Raw genomic sequence first — 18028 nt, 5'->3', positions numbered from 1 at the left:
CTAAATTCTGATTGTGGTTTAAAAAAGGGAGGGCTTAATAATGACATTTGGCTTTAGAAATTTTTAAGAGACAAATCAGTTCAAATGACTCCGTTTTTAATTGCTGAGTACTCAACCCCACTTTCACAAAAAATTTTAGGCTTTATTTTATAGTGTTATTTCATGATGCATATGAGATTAATACTGGAGCAAGGTTTTCCTACACTCATTATATTCTGTTTTTTCTTCAGCATTAACATTCTACTATTCAAGACACAGATACAGACGGTGTGATTGTCTATATTCATTATACTCTTAAGATCCTCTTCTCATAAAAATTGTAAAAATCATTAAGGCATTTAAATGCTCAAACTTATTTACCCTTCTAATCTTCACAAGTCTGCAAACAGAATGTTTTGGGTTGAATTGTGTTCCCCAAAATGATACACTGAAGTCCTGACACCCAATACCTGTAAATGAGACCTTATTTGGATATAGGGTCTTTTTTGTAAATATGATCAAGTTAAGATGAGTTCACACTGAATTAGGGCAGGCTCTATTCCAATATGATTGGTGTCCTTATAAGGAGAGAAGAGATACAGATCTCAAAGAACACCATGTGTTGACTGAGGCAGAGATTGAAAGCCTATAGCTGCAAGCCAAGTAATGACAAAGGTTACCAAAAAGCCACCAGAATCTATGAATAGTCAAGGAAAGGTTCTTCCCTAGAGGTTTCAGAGGAAGCATGCCCCTGCTGACTCCTTGATTTCAGACTTCTAGCCTCTAGTATTGGGAAAATTTCTGTTATTTTAAGCCACCTAGTTTGGGGGTACTTTGCTATGGCAGCCCTAAGAAACTAATACAGACACAAATTTCAATTACTTAACCAAAAATAAAGACACAAATGTGGTGAAACCAAGATACAGGTATGCCAAATAAGCTGTATGACACAGTTCAATGTTTTGCAAATTAATTTTAATGCAAAAATTAGCCTCTGGTATGGCTTTGTGGAAATCCAATACGATATAATCAGTGGTAAAGTTTTCCTAAATGAAGTAGATTTAAATTCCTTACATAGCACATCTTTAATGTGGAGAATGTTTTGAGAATGACAAAAAGGGATTCACACTTTTGTCATACTCATATATATATTTTAAAGAGGTACTGGGGATTGAAGCTGGGACCTTATATATGGGAACCAGGCACTCAGCCACTGACGTACATTCACTCCCCTTCATAGAGTTTTATCCTAATATTCTGATTTACTGATTTACTGATGACCAATCAGTAAATGCTTTCCTGTATTATAGACATTGCATTATGACTTCACTTATGTGAATAACTATTAACTGACACCAATTAATAAGTCATGAATAAAGCCTTCCCTACATTTAAATTTAAAAGATTTCACAAGAGTGAAATAAAGTGAGAGTTCTGAGAAAAGGTCTCAAAATCTTTATATTCATAGGGTTTCTGAAATGTGTAAATATTCTGGGGTTGAGTAAAGTTTGAATCATGACTAAAGGTATTATCATAATCTTTCCATTCATAGAGATGCTCACCATTGTGAATTTTCTGTTTGGTAAAATATGGATGGCTGAAGATCTGCCTACTTTCCTTATATTCATAGGGTTCTGGACTAGTATGAATTTTCCTATGTCGTGCAAGCTGCGATCCCCAGATAAAGGATTTCCCACACTCTTGGCATATATAAGGTTCTTCACCAGTATGAATTCTCTGATGCCGAGTAAGCTGTGAACCCCAGAGAAAGGCTTTTCCACATTCTTCACATTCATACAGTCTCTTGCCAGTATGAATTTTTTGATGTCGATTAAGTTCTGATCCACGAAAAAAGGTTTTTCCACATTCCTTACATTCATAGTTTCTCTCACCAGTATGAATTTTCTGATGTCGATTAAACTCTGAGCCATGAAGAAAGGTCTTTCTGCATTCCTTACATTCATAGAGTTTCCTCTCACTATGAATTTTCTCATGTTGGGCAAGATATGAAGCCCAAATAAAAGTCCTCCCGCATTTCTTACATTCATAAGGTTTCCTACCAGTATGAATTTGCTGATGTCGAGCAAGGTGTGAGCTCCATATAAAGGCTTTCCCACATTTCTCACATTCATAGGGTTTCCTGCCAACATGAATATTCCGATGTTGGGCAAGATTTGAACCACGAATAAAGGCTTTTCCACATTCTTTACATTCATGGTATTTCTCACCTGTATGAATTTTCTGATGTTGAGTTAAGTGTGAGCCACGAGTAAAAGCTTTCCCACACTCCTTGCATTCAAAAGGTTTTTCACCAGTGTGAATTCTCTGATGTTTAGTAAGATGTGATCGCTGACTAAAGGCCTTCCCACATTCCTTACATTCATAAGGTTTCTCACCAGTGTGAATTCTCTGATGTCGAGTAAGGTCTGAGCCACAACGGAAAGCCTTTCCACATTCCGTACATTTATAAGATTTCTCACCAGTATGAACTCGCTTATGGACACTAAGTTGTGAATGAAATCTAAAGGCCTTCCCACATTCCTTGCATTTAAAAGGTTTTTCACCAGTATGAATTCTCTGATGACCAGTAAGACTTGAACGCAAACTAAAGGACTTCCCACATTCTTTACATTCGTAAGTTTTCTTCCTATTGTGAACTGTTTGATATTGAGAAAGTTCTGAATCAGGAAGAAAGGACTTCCCACATTCCTCATTTTCAGAGAGTTTCTCATCAGTACAAATCAATTGATGTTGAATAAGGTCTGAACCATAACTAAAGGCTTTCCCATACTGTTTAAATTCACTCAGTTTCTCTCCTGTATTAAGTCTCTGACATAGATTTAAAGTTGTGTGCTGATTAAAGGTGAGCCTTTTTTTATAGGTGAGTATTACCTGCTTGAAATATTCTTGATTTTCCTTTTGTGTCTCAAACTGACCTTTGCCTTCCCAATCACCTCTATAACATAAATTTTCAGGGCTGTGGTTTTTGAAAATTTCCATTTTTTCCCACTGGAATAATTCTCTCTCAAAAATGTCCTTTTTTGGTGGTAACTCCTTGGTCTGACACATGCACTGAATGTCTGAAAGAATGCAGATACATACTGTATTATTATTCAAAAACTAATAAAACTTCCATTGAAGATATAGGTGATCAATGTTAAATAATTCACACAAGAAGTATAAACATTAAATAATTTTCAAATTATTCTGGGCAATATGGAAAAAGGATAAAAGAAGAGAAATTTAAAAGAATTCATGAGAGTTGAGTCAGGGGAAATGGATGTGGCTCAACCAATTGGGTTCCTGTCTACCATATAGGAGGTCCAGGGTTGGATGTCCAGGGCCTCCTGGTGAGGGCAAGCTGGCCCATGTGGCGACCTGGCCCACATGGAGTGCTGGCCGATGCTGGGATGCCGACCCACACAGGAGCACTTCCCTGCATAGGAATGCTGCCCAGCATGGGAAAGCTGCCCCGTGCAGGAGTGGTACCTGACACTGACAGCTAGCACAACAAGATGATGCAACAAGAGACAAAGAGAAGAGAAAATAATATGTAGGAGAACAGGGAGTTGAGGTGGCGTACGAGAGTAATCGACTCTCTCCCACTCTGGAAGGTCCCAGGATTGGATTCTGGAGCCACCTAATGAGAATACAAGCAGACCCGGAAGAACACACAGTGAATGGACACAGAGAGCAGACAATAGGAGGAATGGGGTAGAGGGGGAGAAATAACTCTTTAAAAAAAAGTTGAGTCAGGTGATTAGAGATATAATGTTTTGTTTTTGTTGAATTCACCTGAGGAATTCAATAAAAAATGATTAGTCAGGTACCATTCAAATCATGGAATGAAAGACTTAAGGCTGTTTTACTCACTATGTTATAATAATCCCTGGTACATATTAGGAACTTAAAAAGTAATTGCTGAATAAATACAGTATAAAACAAAACAAAGAAAAAAGGATTTAGGTGGGAATAAAAGTAAATATTACAAATACTAGGGACCATTGGTATCACCTAATTATGCAATAATATAATATAATTAGCTAATCCCTTCCATCTCTACTGCAATGATTATAAACACTGCTTCCCTATAGCTTGCTTTACAGGTGGAAGGAAACAAAAGCATATAGAGACTAGCTTAGTCAAAGACAAATATGGAGAAACATGATCATACCTATTTACTAACTCTTCCATTTATGTTTGTTAATTCAAAGACTTCATTCATCCTGCTCATTTTTCTTGCTTTGCATAGCCAAGTCAAGTTTTGTCACAGGATCCCAACCAAAGTATTGAAATGCTTTGGTTTACTCACATATTCCTGCATTTAGAGTACTGTTCATCTGTTCTATAGAAGAACAATCTATTTTATGCTTTCAAGTCCTTTCCCAGGATTTCACTTTCTTTACCTTCTAAGGCCATCCTGAAACTATCACAGAAAATATCTATAATTTTCCAATATTTTGTTAGGTGTATACTATGATGAATGTCATGTAATTCTGAGTTTAAAAATAGGAATGTTGGGAAACGACTTTGGCCCAGTGGTTAGGGCGTCTGTCTACCATATGGGAGGTCCGCGGTTCAAACCCCGGGCCTCCTCGACCCGTGTGGAGCTGGCCATGCGCAGTGCTGATGCGCGCAAGGAGTGCCGTGCCACGCAAGGGTGTCCCCTGCGTGGGGGAGCCCCACACGCAAGGAGTGCGCCCGTGAGGAGAGCCGCCCAGCGTGAAAAGAAAGTGCAGCCTGCCCAGGAATGGCGCCGCCCACACTTCCCGTGCCGCTGACGACAACAGAAGCGGACAAAGAAACAAAAGCAGACAAAGAAACAAGACGCAACAAATAGACACCAAGAACAGACAACCAGGGGAGGGGGGGAAATTAAATAAATAAATAAATCTTTAAAAAAAAAAAATAGGAATGTTGAGAAGAGCAGAGCATCAGTCTATAATAATTTGTGGGAAGCAGTCTGGCTCAGAATACTAAGAGTTCAATTACACAGGGTATGCTGCATTTAGAGTACACGGAAAATTATACATGATAGTTCAGATAGGAAAATAGTTTGAAAGAACTGTTAAGGGAAAATGAATCTGTCATGAGTTAGAGATAGAGAAGATTCTTCTGTGACTCATTTCTGATATGTGGTTAGGACTCAATGAGACAGTCATATGCTGTAAATTTTTATTGGGAGGTCAGAGGTGAGGACTGAGGAATGACAATGAGTTAAAAGTAGTTCAGTTATAAAGCATGAACCCTAATGTATTGTAGTATCTGACAGAGATATCCTTGGCATTAGTTTTACCATTTTGGAAGCACAATCTCTGGCATGAACTGAAAAAAACACAAAAGATTGCAGGCTTCCTGTCCACCAAGATTGTAACAGTAGACACTCCAGGGTTCTACTTTTCCACAGAATCTTTGAACAACTAGCAAACCCCTCCCCAGAGCCATCTTCCTCAATTCCACACAACAGTTAAAGGGTTGTGGTATCTAGATGAGCACTGAATTACACACATACACACACACACATAACTTAAAATTGATAGGAGAAACTCATGCACAAAACCCTTCCTGACACAGCATGGAGCTACCTGAGGTCGCACTGTCCTGGAGGGAGAAGGATAACTCTTACATGCAAATTAGGATGCCTGTACATCGGTGCTAAGGTGGCAGCAGGAAAGGCTGAACCAGCAAACACATTTCTGGTTAGCCCTCCCAGAACTTGTCCTGCAGGCAGAAGCAGCTTGCAGACAGTTAGACCAGTGGAAGAAGAAACAAGTCAAAGTGGCCTGGGACAAAGGATTACCAGGTTTAAGGCACAATAGAGCACAGGGAGTAGAGGAAGCATTTGGATTACCGTAAAAGGAACAATTCTTAAGGTCACAGAGAGTAGAAGCTCAGAACAACAATCAGGCTCAGAAAAGACAGAGAAGAACCTACATTTTTGCCTTGGGCTGATGTTGTTGATAGGAGTGCTAAACTCTGAGAAGTCATAACAGTCAACATAGAGTCAATTTGCGAAGACTGTGAAATTACTATTTTTTAATTGGTTTTTGTTGGGTTTTTTTTTGCTCGAGGCACTCAAGAAAATTTATGTCATATCACTAGCTGGATACAACTTAAGGAATAGACAACTCAGGGGCAAAATCCCAGTGTTAGTTTAAAAAAATATAGTGTGCAACAGAAGATTACAAAATAAACAAAGAAACAGGAAATGATGGCCCATCCAAAGAAACAATATAAAAATTCAGAAACCATTAATGAAGAACACCTGACTGTGGACATAATAAAGACTTTAATAATTTAAGAAAAAGGAACCTAACAGAAATATCTGAATTGAAGACCACAATAACTGAGCTAAAAATGTCCCTAGAAGATTTCAACAGCAGATTGGAACTGGAAGAGGAAAGAATCAATGAACTTGAAGACAAGACAACTGAAATGATTCAGACTGAGAAGCCAAAATTAAAAATTAAAAATAAAGTGAACAGAACCTAAGGGACCTATGGGACACCATCAAGTGTCAGCATAAGTATTATGCGAGTACCAGAAGTAGAAGAAAGTAGCAGGAAAGAAGCAGCAGTCAAGAAATTATGGCAGAAAACTTCCCCAATCTAAGAAAAGATATGAATACACACATTCGAGAATCCCGAAGAACCGCAAACAAGATAAACTTGAGAGAACAATGCCCAGACACACAGAAGTCAAACTATCAAATTCCAAGGACAAGTAAAGTTCTGAAGGCTACAGGAAAAAAGCAAAGTGTGATGTAAAAGGAGACTCACAAAATTACATACAAATTTCTCATCAAAACCCATGAAGGCAAGGCTGCAGTGGGATGGAAGAAAATAACTGCCAACCGAAAATTTTATATCCATTGAAACTGTTTTCAAAAATGAGGGAGAAATTAAGACATTCCCAGGAAAACAAAAGCTGAGAGAGTCTGTCACCACTAGACCTGCCCTACGAGCAATGCTAATGGGAGTGCTACAGACTGAAAAGAAAGGACACTGGGACAGTGAAGCACCATAAAGAAAAAAAGACCTCCAGTAAAGGTAACCATATGGGTAATTATAAATGCCAGTACTATTGTATTTTTTTGTGTATGTTAACTCCACTTTTTACTTCTTAAAAAGCTCTAAAATACTAATGCATAAAAAGTAATGATAGATCTAGGGTTGTGGATGGACAATGTAGAAAGGAATAATTTGTAAAAAGTACAACAAAAAGGTGCAGGGATAGACTCCTGAGAGAACACAGTGCACCATCCAAGGAAGAACAAGGAAATTGACCATCTGCTGTGAGGATTCATGAGTAGATTCCTCCACTTTCCAGAGGTGGTTGCCCAACTCCCATTGGTGAGGTGAGCTGCCTCTGGACCCACTACCCGGATGGAAACAGAAGCTCTCTTTCCCAAAAGCAGGGGAGGCTAAGTGGCCTCTGGACCCACTACCCGGATGGAAACAGAAGCTCTCTTTCCCAAAAGCAGGGGAGGCTAAGTGGCCTGGCACTAAATACAGCTGTTGATTGGTGAATTAAGCTATCTGGATTCCAATCTTGAGCACAGCTGTTTAAAGCTGCCCAAGCCACCAAAAAGCCAGAAGCATTTGTGCTGTCTCCACCCTCAGCAGGACTGGAAACAGGGGTGATTGAAAACACACAGATACCCCAGGGTGGTAGGGATCAGATCCAGCATGCCCAGTTTGGAAAGCCACTGCTTAGGCCCCACATCCAGCAGGAGTGGAAATTTGGTGCAATTTGAACACTCTCTCGGGGCAGAGCTGGCAGATTCACACAGGGCCCCAATGTCCCCTGGAAGGAGGAGAAGTGTGCACTCTCTTGTGGGCAGTGTGGGCAGATTCAATCTGCCCACCTTGAAGGGCTGCTGCACACTGGACCCCAACACACCCCTGCATGGAGAAGAAGCACACAGGCCCTAGCAGGCAGATCTACCCCACCCACCTTGAATAGCTGCTGCACTCTCATCCCCAAGGTGCCCCACGAAGAAGGGGAACCAAGAGCCATCTGATCACTTTCTCTCAAGATAGTGCAGGCTGTGTCATCTTGCCCACCCTGGGAATGGGCTGTGGTCCAGGACAAGGGGTGGCAGTTGATCAGAAAACTTAGATCTCAGGGACTAGGAGCTGTGCAACGGTTTCATCCCAGTTAGGTTGGCAACCTCAGCCTCAACCACATCCCCATCAAGAGCTAAGTCAGCTGTGAATTAAGGGCAAAGAATAATCTTAGAGCAGCAGGGGAAAACTGGAAAAAATACTGCTTTAGGGAAGCCTAGATTGGGAGAGAAATCAAAGAGAAGATGGGATGCCTTCAGGGTTTCTTCTCCAAAGCACATTGGAATTGATATACAGTCTCTTCATAGGTCCCCTGAGCCTGTTTTGACTGGGAAACCAGAGCTGGAGAGGTTGTCTCCAGGAGGAAACACCTACCAAAATTACCCCTCCAGGAAACAGCAGCAAGAAAAAACCAAAATAGTAAAACTATACAACAGCAAGTAAAAAACAAACAGAAGAGACTAACATTCACAGAGGAGGAACAGAGAAAGCTTAAACAAAAAGCCAACCAATAAGAAAGACATAGGCTAAAGAAAGAAACTGAGCACAGAATAAACACATAAAAAAATCAGATGCCAAGGCACCAGCAAAAAATTAAAAGCTATACTAAGAAACAGGAAGATATGGCCCAGCCAAAAGAACAAATTAAACTGTCAGACAAAACACAGGATTTGAGACAACTAATCACAGATATCCAAACAAATCCCCTTAATAAATTCAAAGACATGGCTAAGAGATTAAGGATATTAAGAACAAGCTAGTTGAACAGAAAGAGATTTAGAAAGTTTACCGGGAAGCGGATTTGGCTCAACTGATTGAGTGTTCGCCTACCATATGGGAGGCCCAGGGTTCAAACCCAGGGCCTCCTGACCTGTGTGGTGAGCTGGCCCGTGTGCAGTGCTGATGCACACAAGGAGTGCTGTGCCATGCAGGGGTGTCCCCAGTGTAGGGGAGCCCCACGTGTAAGGAGTGCACCCTGTAAGGAAAGCTGCCCCACGTGAAGTAAGTGCAGCCTGTCCAGGAGTGGTGCCGCACACATGGAGAGCTGATGCAGCAAAATGATGCTACAAAAAGAGACACAGATTCCTGGTGCTGCTGACAAGAATACAAGAGGACACAGAAAGAACAGAGTGAATGGACACAGAGAGCAGACAAATGGGGGAGGGAAAGGGAGAGAAATAAATAAAAAATAAATCTTAAAAAAAAAAGAAAGTTTGCAAAGAAAAGTAACAGATCTTATTGGAATGAAAGACACTATGGAAGAGATTAAAAATACACTGGAGGCATATAATAGCAGACATGAATTGTTTGAGGATAGAATAAGTGAGTTGGAGGGTAGAGTATCTGAATTTGAAAAGAGAGAACAGAAAGAGAAAAGAAAGGAGAAAATGAAACAAAGTCTCAGGGAATTAAATGACAACACAATATGCACAAACATACACTTTACAGGTATCCTAGAAGAAAAGAATGGAAAAGGGGCAGAAAAAATATTTGAGGAAATAATGACCAAAAATTTTCAGTATCAACATCCAAGAAGGACAATGCACCCCAAACAGAATAATTCTGAATAAACCTAGAAGACACCTACTATTCAAAATGTCAAATGCCAGAGATAAAGAGAGAATTCCAAAAGCAGCAAGACAAAAACAACTCATCACATACAAGGGATGCTTAATAAGACTAAGTACCAGTTTCTCATCAGAAACCATGGAGAGAGACAGTGGTATGATATATTAAAGGTTGGAATGGAGAAAAACTACCAGCCAATAATCCTTTATCCAGCAAAACTGTCCTTCAAAACTGAGGGTGAGTTTGAGGTCTTCACAGATAAACAAAAACTAAGAATATGTCATCAAGAAACCAGATTTAGAAGAGATGCTAAAGGGAGTGCTGCAACCTGAAAATAAAAGACAGGAGAGAGAGGCCTGGAAAAGAGTATAGAAATGAAGATCATTAGTTAGGTTAAAAAAAGGGTAAGAAGACAGATAATTGTAAGATATCAATGTAAAGTCAAAAGATAAAATGAACGAAGTAAGTAATGCCTTTACAGTAACAGCAATAATTGTTAATGGATTGACTTCCCAATCAAAAGACAGACAGGCAGAATGGATTTTTAAAAATCAGCTATCTATATGCTGTCTACAAGAGAATCACTTTACATGCAAGGACACAAATAGACTGAATGTCAAAGGTTGGAAAAAGATATTCCACACAAACAGTAATCAAAAATGAGCTGGAGTAGCAGACAAATATCAGACAAAATAGAATTTAAATACAAAACTGCTATCAGAGGTGAAGAAGGTCATTATATATTAATAAAAGGAACAATTAACCAAGAAGAAATAGCAATAATATTTATGCACCTAACCAGGGTGCCCCAAAATACATGAGGCACATACTTGCAAAACTGAAGAGAGAAATAGATGTCTCTACAATAGTAGTTAGAGCTTTCAGTACAACACTCTCATTTTTGGATAGAACTGGACAAAGGATCAATATGGAAACAGAGAACTTGAAAATATGATAAATGAACTAGACCTGACAGACATATATAAAACACTGAACTCCAAAACAGCAGGATACACACTCTTCTCAAGTGCTCATGGATCTTTCACCTGGTTAGACCATACATTGGATCAAAAAACAAGTCTCAATAAATTTTAAAAGACTGAAATTATATAAAGCACTATCTTTGATCATAATGGAATGAAGCTGGAACCCAACAACAGGTAGAGAAAGGAAAAATCTCACAAATATATGGAGGTCAAACAACACACTATTAATAATTGGTCAAAGAAGAAATTGCAAGAGAAATCAGTAAATATCTTTAGATGAATGAAAAATGAGAACACAACATTACCAAAACCTATAGCATGCAATGAAGGTAGTGCTGAGAGGAAAATGTATAGCCCTTAATGCTTACATTAAAAAGGAAGGAAGAGCTAAAATCAAAGACCTAACTGACCACCTGCAGGAACTACAAAAAGAACAGTAAACCAATCCCAAAGTAAGCAGAAGGAAAGAGAGATTAGAGTAGAAATAAATGAAATTGAGAACAAAAAAATAGGGAGAATCAACAAAACCAAAAGTTGGCTCTTTGAAAAGCTCAACAATCAACAAACCCTTAACTAGACTAACAAAGAAAAAAAAGAAGACACAAATAAAATCAGAAATGAGGACATTAACTACTGAACTCACAAAAATAAAAGAGATCATACAAGTATACTATGACAAACTAGACAATGCATATGAAATGGACAAACTCCAGAAACACAGGTACAACCTATACTGACCCTAGAAGAATTAGACCTCAACAAACCAATCACAAGTAAGGAGATTGAAATGGTCATCAAAAACAGCCCAAAGTTGAAAAGCCCAGGACCAGACAGCTTCACAGGTGAATTCTACCAATCATTCAAAGAATTTATACCAATCTTGCTCAAAGTCTTCAAAAAAATAGAACAAGAGGGTACGCTACCAAACTCATTCTATGAAGACAACATCACCTAAATACCAAAGCCAAATAAAGGTAAGATGAAAAAAGAAAATTATAGACCAATTTCACTAATGAATACAGATGCAAAAATCTTCACCAAAATACTTGTTGATAGAATCCAACAGCAAATTAAAATACATCATGATTAGGTGGGTTTTATCCTAGGTATGCAAGGGTGGTTTGACACAAGAAAAATCAATGTAATACATCCCAATACTAAATTGAGGAAGAAAAATCACATGATCATCTCAATTGATATGGAAAAGGCATTTGACAAAATCCAACATACTCTTTTGAAAACTCTTCCAAAGATAGGAATAGAAGGAAATTTTCCTAACATGATAAAGTACATATATGAAAAACCCACAGCTAACACTGTACAAAAGGAGAAAGACTGAAAGCTTTCCTGCTGAGATCAGGAATAAGACAAGGATGCCGACTGTAACCACTGTTATTCAATATTATGCTAGAAGTTCTAGCTAGAACAATTAGGCAAGAAAGAGAAATAAAAGGCATCCAAATAAGAAAGGAAGAAGTAAAACTTTCCCTATTTGCTGATGACATAATCCTATATCAAGAAAAATCCCCAAAAAAAAAAATCCACAACAAAGCTACTAGAATAGATGGGGTCAGCAAAATGGCAGGATACAAGATTAATACACAAAAATCAATAGTGTTTTTATATACTACTAATGAGCAATCTGAGAAGGATGTCAGGAAAAAAATTCCATTTATAACAGAGATTAAAAGAAGCAAATATTTAGGAATAAACCTAACCAAGGACATAAAGGACTTGTATTCAGAAAACTACAAAATATTGCTAAAAGAAACCAAAGAAGATCTAAGTAAATGGAAGGACATTCATGTTCATGGATTGGAAGATAATATCATTAAGATGTCAATTCTACCCAAATTATCTATAGATTCAATGTAATCCTAACAGCCTTTTTTAAAAAAAAATTTTTAAGAATTGGAAAGGCCTATTATGAAATTAATTTGGAAGGGTAATAGGTCACAAATAGCCAAAAATATCTTTAAAAAGAATGAAGTTGGAGGACTCTCACTTCTTGCCTTTAAAGCATATTACTTAGCTACAGTGGTAAAAACAGCATGGTACTGGCAAATGATGGATATGTTGACCAATGGAATAGAACTGAGTGTACAGAATAGATTCTCAAATTTAAGGTAAAGTAATTTTTGTCAAGGCTATCAAACACACCCAGCTGGGCAGAATAGTCTATTCAACAAATGGTGCTGGGAGTACTGGATATGCATACCTAAAAGAAAGGAGGACCCCTTTCTTACACCTTTTATAAAAATGAACTCAAAATGGATTAAACTATATCTAAAAGCTACAACCATAATACTCCTAGAAGAAAATGTAGGAAAACATCTTTAAGATCTTGTGGTAGGCGCTAGTTTCTTAAATCTTACACCCAAAGCACGTACAGCAAAAGAAAAATTGGTAAATGGGACCTCCTCAAAATTAAACACTTTTGTTCTTCAAAAGACTGTCCAAAAAAGTAAAAAGGCAGCCTACTCAATGGGAGAAAATATTGGGAACCACATATCCGATAAGGGTTTGATAACAATATTATATGAAGAGATCATACAATACAATGATAAAAAGATAAGAAACCCAATTTTAAAAATGGGCCAAAGACTTGAATAGGCATTTCTCCAAAGAGGAAATATAGATAGCCAAAAAGCACATGAAAAAATGTTAAATATCATTAGGGAAAGGAAGAGCAAAACTGAGACATCATTTCTCACCTTACAGAATGGCCATTTTTACAAAACAGAAAACTGTAAGTGCTGGAAAAGATGTAGAGAAATTAGAACACCCCTTCACGACTGGTGGGAATGTAGCATGGTGCAGACTTTGTGGAAAATTAAGAAACTAAATATAGAAATTCCATATAATCCAGCAACTCCATATTCAGAACTGAAAGCAAGGATGCGAACTGTCATTTGCATGCTGATGCTCATAGCAATATTATTCATAAATGCTAAAATATGGAAACAACCCAAGTGTCCATCAACCGATGAGTAGATAAACAAAATGTGGCATATATATAAAATGGAATATTATTCAGCTGTAAGAAGTGAAATTAGAAAGCATATGACAACATGGATGAAACCTGAGGACATTATGTTGAATGAAATAAGTCAGACACAAGAAGACAGATATTTTATGATTTCACTAACATGAACTAAAACAATGAACAAACTCACAGAGATAAACTCTAAAGTATAGGTGTAGCAGTTTGAAATGTTTATGAATTCAAAAAATAGATATTGGATTAGGTTTGTAATCTGGTCTGCAGCTGGGCATAATTAAGTTATGATTAGGGCTTTGATTGGGCCATGTAATTAGGATATGGCCCCACCCATCAAGGGGTGGGGGTTCACAGATAAAAGGCATAGCAAAGGACAAAGTTGAGAGGGTTTTTTATGTTGGAGTTTGATGCTGAAGCCTTAAGCTGATACCCCAGGAAGTAAGCTCACAGAGGAAACAGAAGCAAGTCCTGGGAAGAGAGGAACCCTGAGCCCAGGAAGAAGCAAGACCTTGGAAGAGAAGAACCCTGGAAGCCTGAACCCATGCAGATGTTGGCAGTCATCTTGCTCCAACATGTGAAACTAGACTCTGGTGAGGGAAGTAACTTGTGCTTATGGCCTGGTATCTGTAAGCTCCTACCCCAGACAAATACCCTTTATAAAAATCAACCAATTTCTGGTATTTTGCATCAGCACCCCTTTGGCTGACTAATACAAACTATAACAAATATATAATACCAATACAGGGTGTTAACTAGTGGGTTGGGAGAAAAATACACCAAAGGTAATATATTGGCTATAGTTAGTAGTAATGTTTTGATAGTGCTCTTTCATAGTTTGTAACAATTGTTTTACAACAAAAGGCACTGGTGGTGGCGTAATGAATGTGAGTCCTATATGATGATATGTATGTTTGTTTTGTAAGTTCACAACTTATACTGTACATTTATTATTTATGGATGTTCATGTATGAATGACAAATGTCAATTAAAAAGTTTTTAAAAAGTTTTATTACTTTTCCAATAAATGGAAAGGTATAGGAACAGTATTTGTATATGCTATTAAAGTTGAGTTGGTGCAAAAGCAAATTAAATTTAAACCCCTGGGTAATCAAAAAGAAATTATATGGAAAATATATAAAGAAAGAAATGAGAAGGGTCTCCAAATGGTAAGATACAAAAAAACCCACAAATAAATATGAAAAAAGGCATTAATGGAGGAATTGAGGGTAAAAAAAAGATAAGACTGACAAAGATCAAAGAACAAAATGGCAGAAGAAAGTCCTGTATTATCATTAACTACTTTAAATGTAAACATATTAAAGTCTCCAGTCAAAAGGAAGAAATAGGCAGAATGGATAAAAAGCACAATCTAACCATATGCTGTTTGCACAACACTCACTTTAAATTCAAAAATACAAATATGTTGAAAGTGAAAGGATTATAAAAAATCCATGAGAATAGTATACAAAAGAGAGCTGGGGTGGCTATACTAACATGAGATAAAACAGAATAAGACAAAGAAGGACTCTATATACTAATACTATAGAGAGTTACGTATTCAACAAGATGCAGCAATTATAAAAGCATACAGTTCCAAAGCTATGAAAAGTCCACCTCAAGGTACCATAAGAGGTGCTTTCTCACCCAAGTCAGGTGCCATGTGTTGAAGCAAGATGCCTCGTCTCTGCCTTTCCCTCTGGCTGTACTATCTACCAGAGCTCAGCTATGGGCAACCAGGCATAGGACTTGTCTCTTTCCAGACCTCCTCCATCAGTCTTGGCTGCCCCACATTCTTCCCGAGTTCAGTTGCAAGTTGTCAGGTATATGGCTAATCTCTCTCCAGGGCCTCAATCTTTGAGGCTCTCCTTTCTCTCACTTGGCAGCATCAAAAATAATATAGCTCTCTTTTCCTGTGTGTCTCTGTTTTTTATCAAACCCAGCAAGAGGGCAGAGATTGAGCCCAAGGCATGCCTCACTTAGGTAGTCCAGCTGAAAAGGTCTCATACCCATGGGAACCGACAAGCCCACAAACATAATCTTTCTCTTTTTGGGATTCATAAAAATATTTCAAACTGCCACATGCACAAAACAGTAGAGCCCCCAAATATATGAAGCAAATACAGACTGAAGACTTGAAGGGAGACATAGATGGCTTAAGATTAACGCTATTTGCAAAACACTCAGCTTAAATTCAAAAATTCAAGTAGGTTGAAAGTGAAAAGATAGGAAGAAAAATATTATTTTCAATAATGGATAGAACATCTAAACAGAAGATCAATAAGGAAATAAAACACTTTAATGATACTGTACAGAACTAGCCCTAACAAACATCTAGAACACTTCACCACACAAGAGCAGAATACACATTCTCTCTAGTACATATGGGACATTCTCTAGCCTAGACCATGTTAGGTCATGAAACAAGCATCAAAAAATCTAAAAAATGATGAAATCACATACTGTATTTTCTCTAATCACTACAGAATGAAGCAAGAAATTAGTAACATATTTCACAAATATGTGGAAATTAACACAATATTAAAGAACCAATGGGTCGAAGAAGAAACCACACAGGAAATTAGGAAATATCTTAAAGCTAATGAAAATGCAAACATACCAAAACTTATGTGGTGCAGCAAATGCAGTATTGAGAGGGAAATTTATAGCTCTCAATGCTTACATCAAAAAAAGAAGATCTCGGGAAGCAGATGTGGCTCAAGTGATAGCACTTCAGTCTACCATATGGGAGACTCTGGGCCCTCCTGGTGAAACAGAAGAAGAGAAAGCATGCCCACAAGGCAAGCTGGTGTCCACGCAAGTGCCTGCATGGTGAGCCAGTGCCCCACACAATTGAGTCACACAGCAAGATGATGATGCATCGAAAGAGAGACTAGGGGAGAGTCAAGGTGAAGTGGAGCAGAGGCCAGGAACAGAGGTGGCACAATTGACAGGGAACCTCTCTCCCTGTCAGAGGTCTCCAGGATTGAATCCCGGTGAATCCCAGAGGAGAGAAAATTAGAAGAGAAGACAACACAGACAGCAAAAAGAGCAGGGCGGGAGGAGGGGAAGGGGAAAATAAATAAAAAGAAATCTTAAAAAAAAAAAAAAGATCTCAAATTAGAGACTTAACCAATCTCAAAACTACTTGAAAAAGAAGAGTAAACTAAATGCAAAGGAAGTAGAAGGAGGGAAGTGGATGTGTCTCAAGTGATAGAGCTTCTGCCTACCATATGGAAGGACCTGGTTTGATCCTTGGGGCCTCTTGGTGAAAAAGAAGAGACAGCATGCCCGTGTGGCAAGCCAGTGCCCATGCCAAGTGCCCACGTGGTGAACCAGTGCCCACCCAAGTGCCTGTGCAAGTGCCCGTGTAATGAGCCAGTGTCCTGCACAAGCAAGTCATGCAGCAAGATGACGCATCAAAAGAGAGACAAGGGGAGAGTCCAGGTGAAGCCAGGAACTGAGGTGGCACAACTGACAGGGAACCTCTCTCCCCATCAGAGGTCTCCAGGATCGAATCCCAGTGAATCCTAGAGGAGAGAAAATGAGAAGAGAAGACAACACAGACAGCAAAAACAGATGGGCAGGAGGGAAAATAAATAAATAAATAAATAAATAAGTAAATAAATAGATAGATAGACAGACAGATAGACAGACAGATAAATCTTTGGGGGGAAAAAAGGAAGTAGAAGAAAATAAATAACAAATATAAGAGCAGAGGTAAAAACATATTGAGAAAAAAAGAATCAACACACTCAAAGGTAGGATCTTTTTGCAAAATATCAATCAAATTAACCCAGAAACATTTGCTAGATTGATTTTTAAAAAGGGGGTGGGGTAGGGAACAAGATGCAAATAACAAAGATCAGAAATGAAAGCAGGAAACATTACTGCCAAACACAGAGATATATAAAAGAATTATAATAGGATACTATGAACAATAGCATGTCAAGAAACTAGATAACCTAGGTAAAATGGACAAATTCAAGTATACCATCTACCTATAAATTCAAAAGAAATAGATGATCTCAACAAAAAAAAGCCCAGGACTAGATGGCTTCACAGGTGAAATCTACAAAGTATTCCAAGAAGAATTAACACCAGTCCTACTCAAACTCCTCCAAAATATTGAAGGAGAATACTTTTCAACTCATCCTATCTATGAGGCCAGCACCCTGCTAACATCCAAGCCAGATAAAGATACCACAGGAAAAGAAAATTACACACCCAAATCCCCATGAATATAGATGCAAAAATCCTTAAAAAAGGATTAACTTAATCCACAGGCACCACAAATAATTATATACCATGACCACGTAGTATTTATCCCAGGTATGCGAGAGAGGCTCAAAATAAGAAAATCAATTAATGTAATATATCACATTAATAGAAGGAAAGAAGAAAAACCCCACATGATCATCTCAATTGAT

At 38.2% G+C, this 18028-nt stretch overlaps 1 protein-coding gene across 1 annotated transcript in view; it reads right to left on the bottom strand.

Moving 5' to 3' along the window:
• Positions 1-937: 937 nt before the first annotated feature.
• LOC101413929 (zinc finger protein 790) overlaps positions 938-18028 on the bottom strand; it is a 30416-nt gene continuing 13325 nt past the window's right edge. The window contains exon 6 of the mRNA XM_004458798.4: positions 938-3059. Coding sequence (XP_004458855.1) covers positions 1387-3059 — 1673 coding nt within the window. The 3' untranslated portion in view covers positions 938-1386. The remainder of the gene's footprint in view (positions 3060-18028) is intronic.

Source organism: Dasypus novemcinctus, chromosome 18 (genome assembly GCF_030445035.2).
Source record: "Dasypus novemcinctus isolate mDasNov1 chromosome 18, mDasNov1.1.hap2, whole genome shotgun sequence".
Lineage (NCBI taxonomy): Eukaryota > Metazoa > Chordata > Mammalia > Cingulata > Dasypodidae > Dasypus > Dasypus novemcinctus.
The sequence above is the reverse complement of the archived record's forward strand: the minus strand, read 5'-3'. Positions and strand labels throughout refer to the sequence as shown.